The following is a 24,278-nucleotide window of genomic DNA, read 5'->3' on the forward strand; positions in this document are numbered from 1 at the left end:
AGGCCTCTCTCATCTTTTTAAGTGGGAGAACTTGCACAATTGGTGGCTGACTAAATACTTTTTTGCCCCACTGTATAAACATGGCAAATGCATACTACAATGTAAACACAGCAAACATGAGAAGAACACATGAATGATCTTTGTCATCAGGTGACTTTAACACAACCCTTCTCTCTCCCGGACACCGGACACCATCAAGTCTTCATTAAACAGGTAGAACAGGAAGCCATCATTGGTGAAAGGTATATGCAGGGCTATAAAAGCGCAAAGTCTTGCAAGGGGACAATTGAAGTCTGGTGTAAATCCAAACTTATACTGTAGATCTACAGAGATATCATGAGAGTCAATGCAGCCGTCCTATTGGTCCTCTGTCTCCTGACCATCAGTCATGGTAAGTTACCATCATTTACATTTACATTTTAGTCATTTAGCAGACGCTCTTATCCAGAGTGACTTACAGTAGTGAATTCATACATTTCATTTCATGCATTTAAAAAAAATAATAATAATAGTACTGGCCCCCCGTGGGAATCGAACCCACAACCCTGGTGTTGCAAACACCAAGCTGGCATTGCAAACACCATGCTCTACCATGCTCTACCACCATGCTCTACCACCATGCTCTACCAACAATGCTTGATCAAGTTGGAATTGATCTTCAAGTTCGCTCCATAATTTCATCCTCCTTGTTGTCTGTGTACTCAGGTCTTTGTCGCCATAGCATGGGACTGTCAGGAGGTAGTGGACATCAACAATCTGATGCAGATCGATGCAGGACTGGGGCAAGTGGTTGCTACGGACACAAGTTAAATCCCCTACTACCTGGTAGGTGATAAATTGATCCACCTGCCTGGTTCCCCGAAGCATATCACTGTAGGACCAGCAGGGATCTGGGGTGTCAACAAGGACTATGCAATCTAAAAGTATGTGGCTGGTAACTGGGTGCAAGCTGCAGGTAAGTGGAGAGCATTACTCAATATTTATCCAGAGGACACATGCTTCTTAGCTTTCCTGATACCATCAGGCTGTTGAAAAAATTATTGATGTTTTAAATTGTAACTTGTAGGTAATTTGGCAGTACTCACAGATATGTGCTCCTTGTTTGCTTGTCCGTCTGTCTGTCTGTCTGTCTTTGTGGTCTTCAGGCCTTCTGAAACAGTTGGATGCTGGAGGTGACCAGTTTGTTGTGGGGGCTAACATGGACGATACTCCATTCTGTCTGACAAGTAGTGCCACAGTTGGCTACAAGGGTCCAGACTCACCCCTTCCATGGACAGGATTGCCAGGAGCTGTGAAGTACTACAGCTGCGGACCCTTTGGGTGCTGGGCAGTCAACAAGAATGATGATATCTACTTAATGAGTGTAAGATCTGGGAAAGAGTGTGAGAGCTGGAGTAGAGTAGTAGAGGATGGAGAGTGTCAGTTATTTTAAAACTGTTTCATATTATACATGTTGAAATTGTCTTAAAACCCTGATTGGTTATATGTTTGTTTTCAGTATGTGAACAAAGACACCTGTCAAAACAAGGGGTGGAGTCACATTGAAGGCAAGCTTTCCATGATTGAGGTGGCAACTGATGGTAGTGTCTTTGGGGTCAACTCTGTGGGTAGTGTTTATACCAGGTAAGGTTACTACTGAACTATGTGTATGGTCCACCTCCCCCCCCCCCCCCAACAGTATTAACTTGAAAATCACTTGTAATAATAACTTAAAATAATAATGGTATACCTTTAATTATAACTCTTATCCTTACAGTACATGCTATGTGAAGCTCTTTACACAAAAACTAAAATACTGTAGATACATAAATATAATCAGTTAAATATAATCAGATCTAAACTTATAGGACTTATAAAGAGATGTGTAGACAGTGTATGATAAAATATGTCAAAGTTGGATGTCCTGTAAAGCTACAGTTTGTGATAAAAAACAACAACTTCCCAGACACCCCACCACTTGTTTGGGTAAACAGCTGAGAAATGTAGTTAGAGAAATGTAACCACTCTCACATTCATACATGGAGCTACGGATGCAAAGACTCAACAATTAAAAAAAAAAGCAATATTTAACATGTTTTTTAAAGCTATACATTGTTTGTTTACAATAACATTGTTTACAAACAATTGAGTAAAAGCTTACATTTTGGCTTCTGATGTGATTGAATTAAGCTCAAGATGCAGAAGTTATATTCTTCAAAAATCTATGGCTATATTCAATTATTAAAGTCCCCCCCCCCCCCAATTTTTGTATTTTTTATTTCACCTTTATTTAACCAGGAAGGCAAGTTGAGAACAAGTTCTCATTTACAATTGCGACCTGGCCAAGATAAAGCAAAGCAGTCTGACACATACAACAACACAAAGTTACACATGGAGTAAAACAAACAAACAGTCAATAATACAGTAGAAAAATAAGTCTATATACAATGTGAGCAAATGAGGTGAGATAAGGGAGGTGAAGACAAAAAAAGGCCATGGTGGCAAAGTAAATACAATATAGCAAGTAGAACACTGGAATGGTAGATTTGCAGTGGAAGAAAGTGCAAAGTAGAAATAGGAATAATGGGGTGCAAAGGAGCAAAATAAATAAATAAATACAGTAGGGGGAAGAGGTAGTTGTTTGGGCTAAATTATAGATGGGCTATGTACAGGTGCAGTAATCTGTAAGCTGCTCTGACAGCTGGTGCTTAAAGCTAGTGAGGGAGATAAGTGTTTCCAGTTAAAGAGATTTTTGTAGTTCGTTCCAGTCATTGGCAGCAGAGAACTGGAAGGAGAGCCGGCCGAAGGAGGAATTGGCTTTGGGGGTGACCAGTGAGATATACCTGCTGGAGCGCGTGCTACAGGTGGGTGCTGCTATGGTGACCAGCAAGCTGAGATAAGGGGGGACTTTATCTAGCAGGGTCTTGTAGATGACCTGGAGCCAGTGGATTTGGCGACGAGTATGAAGCGAGGGCCAGCCAACGAGAGCGTACAGGTCGCAGTGGTGGGTAGTATATGGGGCTTTGGTGACAAAATGGATGGCACTGTGATAGACTGCATCCAATTTATTGAGTAGGGTATTGGAGGCTATTTTGTAAATGACATCGCCGAAGTCGAGGATCGGTAGGATGGTCAGTTTTACGAGGGTATGTTTGACAGCATGAGTGAAAGATGCTTTGTTGCGAAATAGGAAACCAATTCTAGATTTAACTTTGGATTGGAGATGTTTGATGTGAGTCTGTAAGGAGAGTTTACAGTCTAACCAGACACCTAGGTATTTGTAGTTGTCCACATATTCTAAGTCAGAACCGTCCAGAGTAGTGATGCTGGTCGGGCTGGCAGGTGCAGGCAGCGATCAGGTGAAGAGCATGCATTTAGTTTTGCTTGTATTTAAGAGCAGTTGGAGGCCACGGAAGGAGAGTTGTATGGCATTGAAGCTCGTCTGGAGGTAAGTTAACACAGTGTCCAAAGAAGGGCCAGAAGTATACAGAATGGTGTCGTCTGCGTAGAGGTGGATCAGAGACTCACCAGCAGCAAGAGCGACATCATTGATGTATACAGAGAAGAGAGTCGGCCCGAGAATTGAACCCTGTGGCACCCCCATAGAGACTGCCAGAGGTCCGGACAACAGGCCCTCTGATTTGACACACTGAACTCTATCAGAGAAGTAGTTGGTGAACCAGGCGAGGCAATCATTTGAGAAACCAAGACTATTGAATCTGCCGATGAGGATGTGGTGATTGACAGAATCGAAAGACTTGGCCAGGTCAATGAATACGGCTGCACAGTATTGTTTCTTATCGATGGCGGTTAAGATATCGTTTAGGACCTTTAGCGTGGCTGAGGTGCACCCATGACTAGCTCTGAAACCAGATTGCATAGCGGAGAAGGTGCGGTGGGATTCGAAATGGTCTGTAATCTGTTTGTTGACTTGGCGTTCGAAGACCTTAGAAAGGCAGGGTAGGATGGCTATAGGTCTGCAGCAGTTTGGGTCAAGAGTGTCCCCCCCTTTGAAGAGGGCGATGACCGCAGCTGCTTTCCAATCTTTGGGAATCTCAGACGACACGAAAGAGAGGTTGAACAGGCTAGTAATAGGGGTTGCAACAATTTCGGCAGATCATTTTAGAAAGAAAGGGTCCAGATTGTCTAGCCCGGCTGATTTGTAGGGGTCCAGATTTTGCAGCTCTTTCAGAACATCAGCTGACTGGATTTGGGAGAAGGACAAATGGGGAAGGCTTGGGCGAGTTGCTGTGGGGAGTGCAGTGCTGTTGACCGGGGTAGGGGTAGCCAGGTGGAAAGCATGGCCAGCCGTAGAAAAATGCTTATTGAAATTCTCAATTATGGTGGATTTATCGGTGGTGACAGAGTTTCCTATCCTCAGTGCAGTGGGCAGCTGGGAGGAGGTGCTCTTATTCTCCATGGACTTTACAGTGTCACAGAACCTTTTGAGTTTGCGTTGCAGGAAGCAAATTTCTGCCTGAAAAAGCTAGTCTTGGCTTTTCTAACTGCCTGTGTATATTGGTTTCTAACTTCCCTGAAAAGTTACATATCACGGGGGATGTTCGATGCTAATGCAGAACGCCACAGGATGTTTTTGTGTTGGTTAAGGACAGTCAGGTCTGGAGAGAACCAAGGTCTATATCTGTTCCTGGTTCTAAATTTCTTGAATGGGGCATGCTTATTTAAGATGGTAAGGAAGGCATTTAAAAAATATAACCAGGCATCCTCTACTGACGGGATGAGGTCAATATCCTTCCAGGATACCCGGGCCAGGTCGATTAGAAAGGCCTGCTCGCTGAAGTGTTTCAGGGACCGTTTGACAGTGATGAGTGGAGGTCGTTTAACCGCTGACCCATTACGGATGCAGGCAATGAGGCAGTGATCGCTGAGATCTTGGTTGAAAACAGCAGAGGTGTATTTAGAGGGCAAGTTGGTTAGGATGATATCTATGAGGGTACCCGTGTTTACGGCTTTGGGGTGGTACCTGGTAGGTTCATTGATAATTTGTGTGAAATTGAGGGCATCAAGCTTAGATTGTAGGATGGCTGGGGTGTTAAGCATGTCCCAGTTTAGGTCACCTAGCAGCATGAGCTCTGAAGATAGATGGGGGGGCAATCAGTTCACATAAAGTGTCCAGAGCACAGCTGGGGGCAGAGGGTGGTCTATAGTAGGCGGCAACTGTGAGAGACTTGTTTTTAGAGAGGTGGATTTTTTAAAGTAGAAATTCAAATTGTTTGGGTACAGACCTGGATAGTAGGATAGAACTCTGCAGGCTATCTCTGCAGTAGATTGCAACACCGCCCCCTTTGGCCATTCTATCTTGTCTGAAAATGTTGTAGTTAGGGATGGAGATTTCAGAGTTTTTAGTGGTCTTCCTAAGCCAGGATTCAGACACGGCTAGGACATCCGGGTTGGCAGAGTGTGCTAAAGCAGTGAATAAAACAAACTTAGGGAGGAGGCTTCTAATGTTAACATGCATGAAACCAAGGCTATTACGGTTACAGAAGTCATCAAAAGACAGCGCCTGGGGAATAGGTGTGAAGCTAGGCACTGCAGGGCCTGGATTCATCTCTACATTGCCAGAGGAACAGAGAAGGAGTAGGATAAGGGTACGGCTAAAAGCTATGAGAATTGGTCGTCTAGGACGTCCGGAACAGAGAGTAAAAGGAGCAGGTTTCTGGGGGCGATAAAATAGCTTCAAGGTATAATGTATAGACAAAGGTATGGTAGGATGTGAATACAGTGGAGGTAAACCTAGGCATTGAGTGATGATGAAAGGAACTGAAAGGTTGTATAAGGTATAATGAGCAGGGCTAGAGGTTCTACAGTGAAATAAGCCAATAAACACTAACCAGAACAGCAATGGACAAGGCATATTGACATTAAGGAGAGGGATGCTTAGCCGAGTGATCATAAGGGTCCAGTGAGTAGTGAGGTTGGTTGGGGTCACGGCGATTCAGACAGCCATGGGTAGCAAGCTGGCAGAAGATGGTCTGTTTTTAGCCACCTCGTGCGTTTCCATTGGTAGATTAGTGGGGTTCCGTGTGGTAGAGGGGACCAATCCAATTGGCGAAATAGTTATAGTTATAGTGGCCCAAGAAAATTGTCCGATAGACCTATTCAGATAGCAGCCGATAAGACAGCTAACGATTAGCGGGCCGCAGATGGGCGTTCAGGTTACGTCGCGACGGAGGGGCCAGTTGGATAACTCCCTTGGGCAGATAACGTCGGTAGTCCAGTCGTGAAGGCCCGGTGGGGATCCGCATCGGCAGTAAAACGGGTCCGGATAGGTGATTGTAGCCCAGGAGTGGCTGATGGAACTCTTCAGCTGGCTAGCTCCGGAATAATTGATGTTTGCTCCGGGACCGACGTTAGCCAATAGTCACTTGGATAGCAGCTAGCTAGCTGCAAGATCCAGGTGTAAATGTCCAGAGCTTGCGGTAGAAATCCGGGGATATGGAGAGAAAATAGGTCCGGTATGCTATGGTCTGAGTCGCGTTGTACAAAAACTGGCGATAGCTTTTCGAGCTAAAGGATAGCTGATGACCGCCAACCGTGGTTAGTTGAATACTAACGTTAGCCAGTGAACTGGCTAACTTCTGGCTGACTTCTGGCTAGCTTCTGTTGTGGATTTCAGATTTGAGGTGAATAATACTTTTTTTTAAACAATTGGTGAGGTGGGTTGCAGGAGAGTGTTTTGAAGTTGAGTTTTTAGAAAAAAAATATATAAAAAGATATGCGAAGAAAATATGTAAATATATATATACACGGGACACGACAAGACGAGGACAAAGGACGTCTGACTGCTATGCCATCTTGGATGGATAAGATGGATGTAAAAATGGATGTACTTAAAAAAAATTATAAACTTTAAAACATGAACCCCAACCCTTTCTTCAACACAGAGACGGCATCACAGCCAGTAAACCAGAGGGCACCGGATGGAGCAATATCCCAATGTGCATGCTCATGGGCCATGTGACCTACGACCTGGGCCGTCTTTGGGTCGTCTCCAAGTCTGCCGTCACCATGGTGTGCACACCTTAGCCTCTCCTCTGCATCTGTTGGCCATTTGGGTTCTGTCTAAAGTTTACTTGCTAACTCATTGATCTCTCTTTCTGGAAAAGCCTTTAGTTCATTAGTTCATAAAAATCCTTCATTTTAAAACCTATTGCTCTACCTATTATTTTCAGTTCTTCAATGATCTTATTGACATTTAAAAAAAAATATCAATGAAGATTTTATATTTTCTTGACCACTCCTTGATTAACTCTTCAATAGATCTTTGCCATGGAGGCTATTTAATTAAGTGTAGTGTAAACTAGGGCACGGTCATGTTGCTCACAATCCACATGGGTTTTGCTGTGCTTCAGAGGTCATCAATAGGATTGCATGGAATCCTTGTCATTGTTTATTATCTCATTATATAATCATTTCCTGCAAAAATAAAGCATTCATTTTGAAACTATTGGAATTTCTGTGTTATTGTTTTTTTTTTATCATATTGAACAGGTTGCTCTGCCAGTGGTGATTTTAGCATCGAAATCTTGGTGGGGCAAACTCAACCAATTTTTTTTTAGATACATGCCAGCAAAGCCACTGCACAACACAAACGGCCCACAAACTGTTAGGCCCTACATAAAGCTGTCCCAACAGCAGAGCTTTCCTTTCAGCACCATGGAGTGAATCCTTACCACCACTACACCTAGCTCTCAGCGGAGCCTGGCAACCTGGTCTCAGAGTATTTAGTTTTATTCTGTACGTAAATCCGGACAACCAATTTAGTATGATATGTTACATTTCGTATGGTATTGTATTCATTTGTGGATGTCCATTACCATTTTGTATGATATGTTACGAATTACAATTGGTATTATATGTTACGAACTTGCAAAGCGTACAATATGTTACATATTCTGGTTAGGTGGCTAACGTTAGCTAGGCTAGGTTAGGGATTAAGTTTAGGAGTTAGGTTAAAGGGTTAAGGTTAGGGGAATGGTTAGCTAAAAGGTTTAAGGTTAGGGGAAGGGTTAGCTAACATGTTAAGTAGTTGTAAAGTACCTAATAAATAGTAAGTAGTTGAAGTTGCTAATTAGCTAAATTGCTAAAGCTAGCCGTGATGAGATTCAAACGCGTTATACGCCCACCCATCCACCCAGACTTAAGTAATCGTATGTCATACCAAACCTAACATATCATACTAATTTGAGTGTCCCAGACGTACGTTTATGAGACCAGGCTGAGCCTCGTCTGGCAGCAATACAGTTCATTTGGCCTAATTTACTGCATTTTATAAAAACATAGCTGATATGGCTGACTTGCTTAAATAAATATGGTTTCCATGGATTCCTTGTGGATTTGTGTAACTTGATAAGAATCACAATCTGCTTCAATAATAGTGAATGCCGACATGAGTTTAGACTTTGAACCATACACAAACATTATTACATTTATGTTCAGTAAATTCATAATGTTTGTTCTGATCATTAGCAAATGAGCTGCGACGAGGTAGGCCTATTACTTCAGTACTTTCAAAATGGACACCGACAGAAATTCAGATGTTAGTTCAGATAAATTCAGCAATATGTTGAGGCCTTAACTTTACTCTTCTTTAAATCACCACACACACACACACACACACACACACACACACACACACACACACACACACACACACACACACACACACACAGAGGGAGAGACGGTTAACCTACCATTTGAAGTATTTTATTAGGCCTTTGTAGTCTAAAAAGGAAGGAAAATACAATCACGAGGATCCACTTTTATAGGCAATATACCGACTCACAGACAGCGCATTGAGCAAACAAAACAACCCTCACAAAATCAACTGGAATTACATGGGTCTATTAATGAACCTTTTGTTGAAAACAAATAGTTGAATGGAAAGAGACTGTCACTGGCAAACATGGTTACAGACCCAACAACATTGTATAATGTCCCCTCCTTATGGAGAAAACACCTGCGCTAATTATAATACACAAAGTAAGCAAAACAATTAAATGCATAATTCCAACATTAACTAAAATTATGAACAAGATACTAATGAGATAGACCTATATAAGCAATATAACAATTGAGATGTACAAAATACGGCATAAGGGAAAAATTTGCGGATATGAGGGAAGCTATCATTTTGATTAAGACATTAATGAGTCAGTTTAAATGGACGTAGTTGATATGCCTATTTGTTTCAGCACTTTTGAAATGGACAGCAACAGAATGGGCCGTTCTTACAGTATTCTCCCTATACACCAAGTCAGAACTGTAGGATAAATAACGGGGGCATATAAGCAGACAATAAAAGCTCTTACAATATTCGATGATGACAGTTCTCTAAAACTGGCTATTGGCTACAGGTGCACCACCCGTCAGTTTACATATCTCCCTGGTATACTACATAATTTATGCAGCAGTTTACAATAAATATTTTTGGACTCACCATTGTTGTGCTGTGCTCACTTGAACAGGAAGGTGGCGTGGCAGTCCCTCTTGTGGGCAATCTTTGTCATCATCAAACTGTCATCAAAGTCTGGCATTCTCTGGATGAAGTCATGCTGGATTGATGCATGGCCAATGATTTCAACCTTTTCTGGCCCATAGTGTTGCGTGTGAATGTTTATCCTTTTAAGCTTGATAATGAGACCCTTTCAGACAGATGTTTTCATCCTTAAACCCAGACTTGGACCACACACCCTCTCCACTGAATAGCAGGCAGCAAAATAGTGATTGCTTTGCGGCACTTGCAGTTAGCCACTGATTCCTTCCAAACCACTCATTGTTGAATTTGTGATTTCCGACTTGTTGTGTAATGTTTATGTCCAATGGCCGATGAGCACAGAGATGTTTTATTTATAATGTTTCTTCATATGATAAGGATTGAAAAGGATTTCCCAGTAGATTAGCACTGTGATTCATAATGATGACTGCTTGTCTAGCTAGCTAGCTAAGATTTTGAAAGTATGATGTTGACATGATCAGTCCAATCAAAGCTACGGTATGACGTGTTTTGACGTCATTTTTATCTGAACCAAACATAGACATCTATGAGTGGTTCAGATTTTGGTTTGCACCGGACTAAAAGTCCAACGTCCGTGGACGTGGAAATCAAGGCCGGTCCAGACAGTACCAAAAAAAGATGTCCAAAAGGTGTCGGCATCGATCCGTGCTTACTGAGGTGTAGCCTACAGTGTCGCCTGAAACAGCATTTTATGAATGGCCATCTATATGGTAGGCCTACCATTGTGAAACACCAAAAAAAGAACGTCAGGCCCAACAGGACGAAAAAAAAGACGTCCAGAGGACGGCTCGTGCTTACTGGGGTGTAGCGTACCATGTAGGCCATCAAAGGAATTTGATAAATAATGTGTTAGGCCCACCGTTTGTAAAATAGGCGTTTGTGCCATCCATTTTCTCTCCTGCCTGTAGGCTACAGAAAAGGCTACATATTATTTCTACCATATGCAATATCCAGGTACGGGATCAAGCACATGCACCAAAAAAATTGATGGGCTTAATCATAGAATTACATATACAGTCCCTAAGGATCTCTGTGGGCCTAGTCATAAACATTTTTAATTTAACTTATATGTTTAACAAATATGTTACCTTTTATTGTGGCGTAACAGAACAAATCAAGATGTTTTCATCTGATTGTCAAACTATAATTTCAAAGGGCTCCTTCATAGGCCACCCACACACATTTATCCACTTGCAAGATATTTCCAGCTTCCAAATAGTGTTGAGTGGAAAGAGACATCTGTTACAATACACCACAAAGTTTCATGTCAAATTTGGCTATTATCAGTAGGGTAGATTTTATGCGTCCACTGCTGTTCCCGCGCGTTTCAGTGCAGGCCACTCATCTCTGCCTTGGCAAAATGTCAGTGTTCTCGTTGAACCACATCGCATTTGAGTGTAAGCTATACCATTCTTTTTCAAGTCCATTCGCTCATTTATCATACCTCTAACATGCGGTAATCATAAAAAGTTGTGTAATAGCCTACAGTTTTTTGGACATTTTGTTGTAATTCTTGTGAATGGCTCATGCTTCACCCTGGCTCTATCTGCTACATGATTTATGTTGGTGGAGCGTCACAGCGATGCCAACAGAGGTGCCGCTGGGAATGAACAAGCTAAATATTTTGCACCCCTGCCTTATCACAGGGTGGCATCAGCGCTCATCTAAAAAGCTCATATGCCACTGGTTGAGAGAAATTGTAATGATTTTGGGGCAGAATTACATGAGGTTTTATGGGTTGTTGTTGAAGGTGGGTCTTGGTCAGTTTAGCTCAGAAAATGCCGCCCTCGTCTATGTGCCTCCATAGACTGCCGCATAATCTTGCCTAATGAGCGGGCCGGCCCTGCTTAGAGGGTAGGTACAGGGTACGACTGCTGTAAAATAAAGCTGTACACAATTAAGACAAGCACACAACTCAGAGTGAAGTTAATTTCATGAAAAATAAAGCAGTAATCATTTGTAGCTCAAACCATTCGGACTTTAAAGACGTTTTTGTGAGAAGAACCGTTTTCAGGATCTGCCCTGGTCTCACAAACACTGCTCTAGCTCAGCCCCTATTAGTCACACAGGCTAATGGTTGGTCTCAATGGATGCAGAATAAATAGACCAATGCAATGTAGCTCAAACACACCATTTTTCAAAGGAGTTGGAAGCACTAAATCACGGAAATTATAATGTGGGATTCAAGGCATTTTGAACAGATGTACCCCACCTCGTTATTCAACACAGAGTCTGCAAACCAGAGGGCACTGGATGGAGCAATGTCTAAATGTGTAGGGATTGACGGTAAGGTTTGTCCTATTACCTCGTGGGGCAAGTGAACTGAGCAGTCACGCAAGTTAAGCCTGCTCTGAGGTAGCCCCACTGCTCTGAGGTAGCCCCACTGCTCTGAGGTAGCCCCACTGCTCTGAGGTAGCACCACTGCTCTGAGGTAGCCCCACTGCTCTGAGGTAGGGGCTCTGAGGTAGCACCACGCCGGGTGCCCCCTGCTCTGAGGTAGCCCCACTGCTCTGAGGTAGCCTAACTGCTCTGAGGTAGCACCATTGGGCCGGTGATATAAAAACGTGAAGCCACCTGAAACTAACTCCAGTAGTCCTAACCTAAAACAAATATTTCTTGTTCCTCTACATTTAAGTGTAGTGAAAGACAGACAATTTATGGCAGTCAGGCTAGTTGAGCCTGTTCTGAGATTTTTTTTAACATAAAAACCAAAATACATGATTCCTCCCCTATGTGTAGTTAAAAGGCATTTCTGAGTGTAAACACCTCATTTACATTTTCGGGCAAGTGATCCAATCTTCGAGTAACCAAAAAAATACTCCTGACTTGCCCGATGGGTAGGTGCCTTTCAGACTTTAATGTAAATCCCTGATGTGCATGAAGCACGTGACCTACGACCTGGGTCGTCTTTGTGTCGTCTCCACGTCTGGCTTCACCATGCAGTGCACACATGGAGAATAATTACTAATGGGCAAAAACATCCATCATTCTGTATGAGCAAGGCATTTGTGAATCCAATCCTTGTCATAGCTCATCATCTCTCATTATTTCATCATGATTATAGCCAGATCTACCATCAGTGTCCAATAACTAGGCACTCAGTCAATGTTCAAATGTTCATAGTTCAATCTTAGATGAGGATTCAGCGTCCCATAACTAGGCATCAATCAATGTTCAAATAGTTAGGTCGCAGCCACGACATAAATGTACAATTAAAAAAATGTAACTTAGAAAAAGTCCAGTGAGCTTAGATATGGCTGTACCTAAAATTGGGTAATTGTTGAGCTGGCATGGAATACTCCATCAACCCATTCTAATCAATGTGGAATGTTTTAAAATCATTTGTAAACTTAAATATTGAGCTTTGCCTTTGCAACACAAATAGCTGAGTTGATCACACAAGAGAGTATATTTTGCAGAGACTGTTTGGTGATTTAAAAAGTCATAGTCAGTAATGTAATAATACTCTTAGCAAAAATGATTATTTTTCATCATTTTTTATTTACCTTATGTTTAATCTATGAGAATAGAAGTGCATTCGGAAAGTATTCAGACCCACAACTTTAGAAAACTCTGTTGGCTTAAAATACATGTCTCATTAACATATTTCCCAGTGTTAATGAGACCATGAAATAACAGCCAACTCTTGTCAATGTTGATATTCTATGTAGGGTTGTGATTCGTTGAAGTTGATAATAGATAGATAATAGATTGTTTCTTTTTTTAACGTATTTTTTTGGACTATAAATGGAACTAACAGAAATTGTGAAAATGGGTTTGCCCTGCCTACACTAGTGAGATTGTTGTATCTCTTTATTTGGTCTGTGGTTACAGATTTGATAGAAACCACTGTCTTGTCGTGCCTGGAGAAATAGTTATAACATTCCACTCCATTTCAACATTATACTGATATGAGAGATTGACATAACAGTGTTGCATTTCCCTTTTCATTTCAGCAGTAGCAGTTATCTAGGGGGGAAGCAGTTAGGTAGCGGGGCAGCAGCAGTTAGGTAGCAGGCCAGCAGCAGTTAGGTAGCAGGCCAGCAGCAGTTAGGTAGCGGGCCAGCAGCAGTTAGGTAGCGGGCCAGCAGCAGTTAGGGAGTGGGCCAGCAGCAGTTAGGTAGCGGGCCAGCAGCAGTTAGATAGCGGGGCAGCAGCAGTTAGGTAGCAGGCCAGCAGCAGTTAGGTAGCAGCGCTGCAGCAGTTAAGTAGCATGGCTGCAGCAGTTAGGTAGCATGGCTGCAGCAGTTAGGTAGCATGGCTGCAGCAATTAGGTAGCAGCGCTGCAGCAGTTAGGTAGCATGGCTGCAGCAGTTAGGTAGCATGGCTGCAGCAGTTAGGTAGCAGCGCTGCAGCAGTTAGGTAGCATGGCTGCAGTAGTTAGGTAGCATGGCTGCAGCAGTTAGGTAGCATGGCTGCAGTAGTTAGGTAGCATGGCTGCAGCAGTTAGGTAGCATGGCGGCAGTAGTTAGGTAGCATGGCGGCAGCAGTTAGGTAGCATGGCGGCAATAGTTAGGTAGCATAGCAGCAGCAGTTAGGTAGCAGCGCTGCAACAGTTAGATAGCATGGCAGCAGTAGTTAGGTAGCAGCGCTGCAGCAGTTAGGAAAGGGGGTCTTTCACCTTACCATAAATTGTCTGTCTTTTACATAACCGTTAGTGAGGAACCAGAAAAGCAGGTCCGGGTCCAGCCTCCCATCAACTCTTTGTTATACAGGTGGAACAGGAAGCCATCATTGCTTTAAAAACAAAGATGGGAGGCTGCAGGGCTATTAAAGCGCAAAGCCCAGCAAGGGGACAATTGAAGTCTGGTGTAAAACCAAACGTATACTGTAGATCTACAGAGACATCATGAGAGCCACTGCAGCCATCCTATTGGTCCTCTGTCTCCTGGCCATCAGTCATGGTAAGTTACCATCATTTGAAGTGTGCTTGATCAACTTGGAATTGATGAAGTTTGCTCCATAGCTTCATCCTCCATTTTATTGGTGCAATCTACTCATATGTCTTTGTCGCCACAGCATGGTGCTGTCATGAGGCAGTGGACATCAAGAATATGATACAGATTGATGCAGGACTGGGGCAAGTGGTTGCAACTGACAAAAGTAAAATGTCATACTACCTGGTAGGTGATAAATGGATCTGCCTGTCGGGTTCCCTGAAGGTTATTTAACTAGACAAGTCAGTTAAGAACAAATTCTTATTTACAATGACGACCTACCCCGGCCAAACCTGGACTAATTGTGCGCCACCCTATATGACTCCCAAATATGGCCGGATTTAATACAGTCTGGATTTGAACCAGGGACTGTAGTGATGCCTCTTGCATTGAGATGTGATGGCTTAGACCGCTGCGCCACTCAGGAGCCCAGTATGGAGAGTGTCAGTTATTTTAAAACGATTTCATATTATAACTGTTCAAATTGTCCTAAAACCCTGATTGTTTCCAGCTTAATCAAGACTGCCAAAACAACAGGTGGAGTCACATTGATGGCAAGTTTTCTATGATTGAGGTGGAACTGATGGTAGTGTCTTTGGGGTCATCTCTTTGGGTGATGTTTATACTAGGTAAGGCTGTTTTAGTTTCTGAACAGACAGAGGAAAAACTCACAAAAAACTCAAACCAAGTTTATTCACCCACTGGGTTAAACAGCTGCAAAAGACAAAAACATCACTGCACAAACACATATTTATATCCTCCCACTAGGCGGAATCAACTCGGAACTGACAGCCAATACATCTTCTTTGCTCGTCAAGAACTTGTTTGGTTCCTCTCACTGGTGTAGTCAGACCCGCGCTGACGCTAAAACCTTCGTGGGCTGTTCCTTCTCACTCCATCTGACCTTCGGCCAAATTCCTCTCTCCTCCCTAATCCACGCCTGTCCTACCTTATCAGTGACTGAAACCAGACAGTTTCCCTAGGAGCCTTGAGATTTACAATAACATGTTTGACAGAATTTAAACTTTCTGCATTCCCTCGTTTAAGTCAGTAACTTTCCATACCCTACAGAACCATTTAAAAGTTTAGACATGCCTACTCATTCATTGTCTACATTGTAGAATAATAGTGAAGACATCAGAACTATGAAATAACACATATGGAATCATGTAGTAACCATAAAAGTGTTAAACAAATCAAAATACATTTTAGATTTTAGATTCTTCAAAGTAGCCACCCTTTGCGGTCATGACAGATTTGCTCCCTCTTGGGATTCTCTCAACCAGCTTTACCTGGAATGCTTTTCCAACATTCTTGAAGGAATTTCCACATATGTTGAGCACCGCTTTTCCTTCACTCTGCGGTCCAACTCATCCCAAACCATCTCAATTGGGTTGAGGATGGGTGATTGTGGAGGCCAGGTCATCTGATGCAGCACTCCATCACTCTCCTTCTTGGTCAAATAGATCTTACACAGCCTGGAGGTGGATTTTGGGTCGTTGTCCTGTTGAAATACAAATGATAGTCCCACTAAGCGTCAAACCAGATGAGATTGCGTATTGCTACAGAATGCTGTGGTAGTGTAACTCTGTGTTGCTGGTTAAGTGTGCCTTGAGTTCTAAATAAATCACAGACAGTGTCTCCGGCAAAGCACCCCCACACCCTCACACCTCCTCCTCCATGCTTCACTCTGCATCTCACAAAGACATGGCGGTTGGAACCAGAAATCTCAAATTTGGACTCATCAGACCAAAGGACAGATTTCCACCGGTCTAATGTTCGTTGCTTGTGTTTCTTGGCCCAAGCAAGTCTCTTTTTCTTATTGGTGTCCTTTAATAGTGGTTTCTTTGCAGCAATTCGACTATGAATGCCTGATTCACGCAGTCTCCTCTGAACGGTTGATGTTGAGATGTGTCTGTTACTTGAACTCTGTGAAGCAATTATTTGGGCTGCAATTGCTGAGGCTGGTAACGCTAATGAACTTATCTTCTGCAGCAGAGGTAACTCTGGGTCTTCCTTTCCTGTGGCGGTCCTCATGAGAGCCATTTTAATCATTGCGCTTGATGGTTTTTGTGACTGCACTTGAAGAAACCTTCAAAGTTCTTGAGATGTTCTGGATTGACTGACCTTCATGTTTTAAAGTAATGATGGACTGTTGTTTCTTTTTGCTTATTTGAGCTGTTCTTGCCTTAACATGGACTTGGTCTTTTCCAAATAGGGCTATCTTCTGTATACCACCCCTTACCTTGTCACAACACAACTGATTGGCTCAAACGCGTTAAGAAGAAAATACATTTTACAAAATTACTTTTTACATGGCACACCTGTGAATTGAAAGGCATTCTAAGTGACTACCTCATGATGCTACCTCATGAATCCAGCAGGGTTCAATTCTCGGGCCGACTCTTTTCTCTGTATATATCAATGATGTCGCTCTTGCTGCTGGTGATTCTCTGATACACCTCTACGTAGACAACACCATTCTGTATACATCTGGCACTTCTTTGGACACTGTGCTAACAAACCTCCAAACGAGCTTCAATGCCATACAACACTCATTCAGTGGCCTCTAACTGCTTTTAAATGCTAGTAAAGCTAAATGCATGCTCTTCAACTGATTGCTGCCCACACCCTCCCGCCCGACTATCATCACTACTCTGGATGGTTCTGACTTAGAATATTTGGACAACTACAAATACCTAGGTTTCTGGTTAGACTGTAAACTCTCCTCTCCAGAATCACATTGTGCATCTCCAATCCAAAATTAAATCTAGAATTGGCTTCCAATTTCGCAACAAAGCCTCCTTCACTCATGCTACCAAACATACCCTCGTAAAACTGACTATCCTACCAATCCTTGACTTCGGCGATGTCATTTACAAAATAGTCTCCAGCACTCTACTCAGCAAATTGGATGCAGCCTATCACAGTGCCATCCGTTTTGTCACCAAAGCCCCATATACTACCCACCACTGCGACCTGTATGCTCTCGTTGGCTGGCCCTCACTACATATTTGTCGCCAAACCCACTGGCACCAGGTCATCTATAAGTCTATGCTAGGTAAAGCCCCGCCTTATCTCAGCTCACTGGTCACCATAGCAACACCCACCCATAGCACGCAATGCAGCAGGTATATTTCACTGGTCACCCCAATATCTCTACTTGCACATCATCATCTGCACATCTATCACTCCAGTGTTAATGCTAAATTTCAATTATTTCGCCTCCATGGCCTATTTATTGCCTTACTTCATTACTCTTCTACATTTGCACACACTGTGCATAGATTTTTCTATTGCGTTATTGACTGTACATTTGTTTATGTGTAACTCTGTGTTGTTGTTTTTGTCGCACTGCTTTGCTTTATCTTGGCCAGGTCGCAGTTGTAAATGAGAACTTGTTCTCAACTGGCCTACCTGGTTAAATAAAGGTGAAATATTTGTATTTTTTTTAAAGCTGGTTGAGAGAATGCCTAGAGTGTGCAAAGCTGTCATCAAGGCAATGGGTGGCTACTTCAAAGAATCTCAAATATATTTTAATTTGTTTAACACTTTTTTGGTTACTACCTGATTCCATTTGTTATTTCATACAGATCCCTCCACTAATATTGGCCCACTTGGCCCATGTTAACAAAAAGGGCTGTGTAAAAAATTTCCTTGCTGTTTCTTTTGGTTTTTCATTCAAAATATTCACAAAAATCAAACCTTTTATTGATGTGAAATAAATATTTTTCTCCAAAACATTTGTGTCACAGTTATTGTCACCCCTAGACATTTTTAGGAGTAAAATCTAACTGAAGTAAATTCCCATTCAGATTTGACTTTTTTAAGTTCACCTGAGTGATTAGGAACACTTAAGTGGTAAGCCATGACTTCCTGTTTCACTGGGGTATAAATATGAGGTGACTCACAGGCCACGTTCCCATATTCATCCATCACTATGGGAAAGACAATCGGCTTCTTGGTCACCTCCCTGACCAAGGCCCTTCTTCTCCAATTGCTCAGTTTGGCCTGGCAGCCAGCTCTAGAAAAAGTATTGGTGGTTCCAAACTTCTCCATTTAAGAATGATGGAGGCCACTGCGGTCTTGGGGACCTTCAATTCTGCAGACATTTTTTGGTACTCTTCCCCAGATCTGTGCCTCGACACAATCCTGTCTCAGAGCTCTACGGACAATTCCTTCGACCTCATGGCTTGGTTTTTGCTCTGACATGCACTGTCAACTGTGGGACCTTATATAGACAGGTGTGTGCTTTTCCAAATTATGTCCCATCAATTGAGGATCTGAATACTTACGTAAATAAGGAATTTCTGTTTTTTATTTGTAATAAATTTGCGAAAAATTCTAAAAACCTGTTTTTGCTTTGTCATTATTGGGTATTGTGTGAATATCAATGAGAGGAAGAAAAAAACAACTTCATCCATTTTAGAGTAAGGCTGTAACGTAACAAAATTTGGAAAAAGTAATGGGGAAAGTAATCAAAACTGGATGGTGTTCGGAGATAGATGGGAGGGGTTGAGTGGAGCTGAAGGATGGGACAAAAAAACTAACAAACGATAACTATTGTAAAATATACTTTGTCCGTTAAATGTATGTAGTATGTATAAGCTGGAAGTAGAAGCCCATTTGTTGATATCCATTTGTTTACTCCAATTAGGAGAGCGATGGAAGGGTTAGTGTAAAATATACATATATATACACTGCTCAAAAAAATAAAGGGAACACTAAAATAACACATCCTAGATCTGAATGAATGAAATAATCTTATTAAATACTTTTTTGTTTACATAGTTGAATGTGCTGACAACAAAATCACACAAAAATAATCAATGGAAATCCAATTTATCATCCCATGGAGGTCTGGATTTGGAGTCACACTCAAAATTAAAGTGGAAAACCACACTACAGGCTGATCCAACTTTGATGTAATGTCCTTAAAACAAGTCAAAATGAGGCTCAGTAGTGTGTGTGGCCTCCACGTGCCTGTATGACCTCCCTACAACGCCTGGGCATGCTCCTGATGAGGTGGCGGATGGTCTCCTGAGGGATCTCCTCCCAGACCTGGACTAAAGCATCCGCCAACTCCTGGACAGTCTGTGGTGCAACGTGGCGTTGGTGGATGGAGCGAGACATGATGTCCCAGATGTGCTCAATTGGATTCAGGTCTGGGGAACGGGCGGGCCAGTCCATAGCATCAATGCCTTCCTCTTGCAGGAACTGCTGACACACTCCAGCCACATGAGGTCTAGCATTGTCTTGCATTAGGAGGAACCCAGGGCCAACCGCACCAGCATATGGTCTCACAAGGGGTCTGAGGATCTCATCTCGGTACCTAATGGCAGTCAGGCTACCTCTGGCGAGCACATGGAGGGCTGTGCGGTCCCCCAAAGAAATGCCACCCCACACCATGACTGACTCACCGCCAAACCGGTCATGCTGGAGGATGTTGCAGGCAGCAGAACGTTCTCCATGGCGTCTCCAGACTGTCACATGTGCTCAGTGTGAACCTGCTTTCATCTGTGAAGAGCACAGGGCGCCAGTGGCGAATTTGCCAATCTTGGTGTTCTCTGGCAAATGCCAAACGTCCTGCACGGTGTTGGGCTGTAAGCACAACCCCCACCTGTGGACGTCGGGCCCTCATACCACCCTCATGGAGTCTGTTTCTGACCGTTTGAGCAGACACATGCACATTTGTGGCCTGCTGGAGGTCATTTTGCAGGGCTCTGGCAGTGCTCCTCCTGCTCCTCCTTGCACAAAGGCGGAGGTAGCGGTCCTGCTGCTGGGTTGTTGCCCTCCTACGGCCTCCTCCACATCTCCTGATGTACTGACCTGTCTCCTGGTAGCACCTCCATGCTCGGGACACTACGCTGACAGACACACCAAACCTTCTTGCCACAGCTCGCATTGATGTGCCATCCTGCATGAGCTGCACTACCTGAGCCACTTGTGTGGGTTGTAGACTCCGACTCATGCTACCACTAGAGTGAAATCACCGCCAGCATTCAAAAGTGACCAAAACATCAGCCAGGAAGCATAGGAACTGAGAAGTGGTCTGTGGTTACCACCTGCAGAACCACTCCTTTATTGGGGGTGTCTTGCTAATTGCCTATAATTTCCACCTGTTATCTATTCCATTTGCACAACAGCATGTGAAATTTATTGTCAATCAGTGTTGCTTCCTAAGTGGACAGTTTGATTTCACAGAAGTGTGATTGACTTGGAGTTACATTGTGTTGTTTAAGTGTTCCCTTTATTTTTTTGAGCAGTATATTTACAAAAAAATATGTGGGGGATTGGAAAATATGCAGACAATTACATTGATGGAAGCCACAATATATCTGCAATTTTAAAGCTAATCTACCCACTAAATAAAAAAATAAAAACATCTATTATGTCCCCCCCACTTCTAAAACCAAAGTTGCGCCCCTGACTCTTATCCTTAATGTACATGCTTTGTGAAGTGCTTTGCACAATCATTTAAAGAAATAAATAATATCAGGAAGAAATAATCAATCTAAACTCATAATCGACTCATGAGGAAATGTGAAGACACTGTACGGTAGAATAAAGCTACGGTTTGGGATAAAAACAACAACTAAATGGCCTCTTGTTTTGGTAAATGGATGAGGGATGGGGCAAGAGAAATATAGCCATTCTCAAATGCATAGATGGAGCTATAGATATAAGGACAGACAGATCAGAACAAAATGATTATTCTTTAAACATGTTTTATAAAGTTATTCCTTGTTTGTTTACAATAGTGTTGTTGACAAACAATTTAGTGAAAGCTTACATGTTTTATTCTATTGTATTAAGCTCATGAGGCATTTAAAAGTTATATTTTTCAAAAATCAATGGCTATATATACATTAGGAAAGTTAAACAATGAAACAAAACCCAGTTTTAAACAGGCTTATTCGCCCAACATCAGTGCCCGACCTCTGAGGTAGCCTAACTGCTCTGAGGTAGCACCATTGGGCCGGTGATATAAAAAAGTGAAGCCACCTGAAACTAACTCCAGTAGTCCTAACCTAAAACAAATATTTCTTGTTCCTCTACATTTAAGTGTAATAAGATAATAGATTGTTTCTTTTTTTATCATATTTTTTTGGACTATAAATGGAACTAACAGAAATTGTGAAAATGGGTTTGCCCTGCCTACACTAGTGAGATTGTTGTATCTCTTTATTTGGTCTGTGGTTACAGATTTGATAGAAACCACTGTCTTGTCGTGCCTGGAGAAATAGTTATAACATTCCACTCCATTTCAACATTATACTGATATGAGAGATTGACATAACAGTGTTGCATTTCCCTTTTCATTTCAGCAGTAGAAGTTATCTAGGGGGGAAGCAGTTAGGTAGCGGGGCAGCAGCAGTTAGATAGCGGGGCAGCAGCAGTTAGGTAACGGGCCAGCAGCAGTTAGATAGCGGGGCAGCAGCATTTAGGTAGCGAGCTTCAGCATTTAGGTAGCGGGCCAGCAGCAGTTAGGTAGCGGGCCAGAAGCAGTTAGATAGCGGGGCAGCAGCAGTTAGGTAGCGGGCCAGCAGCAGTTAGATAGCGGGGCAGCAGCATTTAGGTAGCGAGCTGCAGCATTTAGGTAGCGGGCCAGCAGCAGTTAGGTAGCGGGCCAGCAGCAGTTAGATAGCGGGGCAGCAGCAGTTAGATAGCGGGGCAGCAGCATTTAGGTAGCGGGCTGCAGCAGTTAGGTAGCAGGGCAGCAGCATTTAGGTAGCGGGCTGCAGCAGTTAGGTAGCGGGCTGCAGCAGTTAGGTAGCGGGGCTGCAGCAGTAAGGTAGCGGGCCAGTAGCAGTTAGGTAGCGGGCCAGCAGCAGTTAGGTAGCGGGCCAGCAGCAGTTAGGTAGCGGGGCAGCAGCTGTTAGGTAGCGGGGCAGCAGCAGTTAGGTAGCATAGCAGCAGCATTTAGGTAGCGGGATGCAGCAGTTAGGTAGCATGGCTGCAGTAGTTAGGTAGCATGGCTGCAGTAGTTAGGTAGCAGCGCTGCAGCAGTTAGGTAGCATGGCTGCAGCAGTTAGGTAGCATGGCTGCAGCAGTTAGGTAGCATGGCTGCAGCAGTTAGGTAGCAGCGCTGCAGCAGTTAGGTAGCATGGCTGCAGCAGTTAGGTAGCATGGCTGCAGCAGTTAGGTAGCATAGCAGCAGCAGTTAGGTAGCAGCGCTGCAGCAGTTAGGTAGCATGGCTGCAGTAGTTAGGTAGCATGGCTGCAGCAGTTAGGTAGCATGGCTGCAGCAGTTAGGTAGCATGGCAGCAGTAGTTAGGTAGCAGCGCTGCAGCAGTTAGGTAGCATGGCGGCAGCAGTTAGGTAGCATGGCAGCAGTAGTTAGGTAGCATGGCGGCAGTAGTTAGGTAGCATGGCGGCAATAGTTAGGTAGCATAGCAGCAGCAGTTAGGTAGCAGCGCTGCAACAGTTAGGTAGCATGGCAGCAGTAGTTAGGTAGCAGCGCTGCAGCAGTTAGGAAAGGGGTTCTTTCACCTTACCATAAATTGTCTGTCTTTTACATAACCTTTAATGAGGAACCAGAAAAGCAGGTCCGGGTCCAGCCTCCCATCAACTCTTTGTTATACAGATGGAACAGGAAGCCATCATTGCTTTAAAAGCAATGATGGGAGGCTGCAGGGCTATTAAAGCGCAAAGCCCAGCAAGGGGACAATTGAAGTCTGGTGTAAAACCAAACGTATACTGTAGATCTACAGAGACATCATGAGAGCCACTGCAGCCATCCTATTGGTCCTCTGTCTCCTGGCCATCAGTCATGGTAAGTTACCATCATTTGAAGTGTGCTTGATCAACTTGGAATTGATGAAGTTTGCTCCATAGCTTCATCCTCCATTTTATTGGTGCAATCTACTCATATGTCTTTGTCGCCACAGCATGGTGCTGTCATGAGGCAGTGGACATCAAGAATATGATACAGATTGATGCAGGACTGGGGCAAGTGGTTGCAACTGACAAAAGTAAAATGTCATACTACCTGGTAGGTGATAAATGGATCTGCCTGTCGGGTTCCCTGAAGGTTATTCAACTAGACAAGTCAGTTAAGAACAAATTCTTATTTACAATGACGACCTACCCCGGCCTAATTGTGCACCACCCTATATGACTCCCAAATATGGCCGGATTTAATACAGTCTGGATTTGAACCAGGGACTGTAGTGATGCCTCTTGCATTGAGATGTGATGGCTTAGACCGCTGCGCCACTCAGGAGCCCAGTATGGAGAGTGTCAGTTATTTTAAAACGATTTCATATTATAACTGTTGAAATTGTCCTAAAACCCTGATTGTTTCCAGCTTAATCAAGACTGCCAAAACAACAGGTGGAGTCACATTGATGGCAAGTTTTCTATGATTGAGGTGGAACTGATGGTAGTGTCTTTGGGGTCATCTCTTTGGGTGATGTTTATACTAGGTAAGGCTGTTTTAGTTTCTGAACAGACAGAGGAAAAACTCACAAAAAACTCAAACCAAGTTTATTCACCCACTGGGTTAAACAGCTGCAAAAGACAAAAACATCACTGCACAAACACATATTTATATCCTCCCACTAGGCGGAATCAACTCGGAACTGACAGCCAATACATCTTCTTTGCTAGTCAAGAACTTGTTTGGTTCCTCTCACTGGTGTAGTCAGACCCGCGCTGACGCTAAAACCTTCGTGGGCTGTTCCTTCTCACTCCATCTGACCTTCGGCCAAATTCCTCTCTCCTCCCTAATCCACGCCTGTCCTACCTTATCAGTGACTGAAACCAGACAGTTTCCCTAGGAGCCTAGGAGCCTTGAGATTTACAATAACATGTTTGACAGA

The 24,278-nt window shown here is 43.2% G+C and overlaps 1 protein-coding gene across 1 annotated transcript; it reads left to right on the top strand.

The window, feature by feature from the left end:
• Positions 1 to 336: 336 nt before the first annotated feature.
• On the top strand, positions 337 to 7,453 carry LOC106609743 (fish-egg lectin-like). Its single transcript, XM_045722518.2, has 5 exons — positions 337 to 391; positions 722 to 805; positions 1,146 to 1,363; positions 1,499 to 1,623; positions 6,885 to 7,453. Exons 1-5 carry the CDS (start codon positions 337 to 339, stop codon positions 7,024 to 7,026), a joined length of 624 nt encoding a protein of 207 aa, XP_045578474.1. The 3' UTR covers positions 7,027 to 7,453.
• The last annotated feature ends 16,825 nt before the right edge of the window (positions 7,454 to 24,278 follow it).

This window comes from Salmo salar, chromosome 07, assembly GCF_965601325.2.
Source record: "Salmo salar chromosome 07, fSalSal1, whole genome shotgun sequence".
In the NCBI taxonomy this organism is placed as follows: Eukaryota; Metazoa; Chordata; class Actinopteri; order Salmoniformes; family Salmonidae; genus Salmo; species Salmo salar.

Coding starts and splice junctions, on each gene's coding strand:
- LOC106609743 (XM_045722518.2), top strand. CDS start 337: ATGAGAGTCAATGCAGCCGTCCTATTGGTCCTCTGTCTCCTGACCATC. Junction 806..1,145: donor AGTGGTTGCTACGGACACAA/GTTAAATCCCCT, acceptor TGTGGTCTTCAG/GCCTTCTGAAACAGTTGGAT. Junction 1,624..6,884: donor GTGGGTAGTGTTTATACCAG/GTAAGGTTACTA, acceptor TCTTCAACACAG/AGACGGCATCACAGCCAGTA.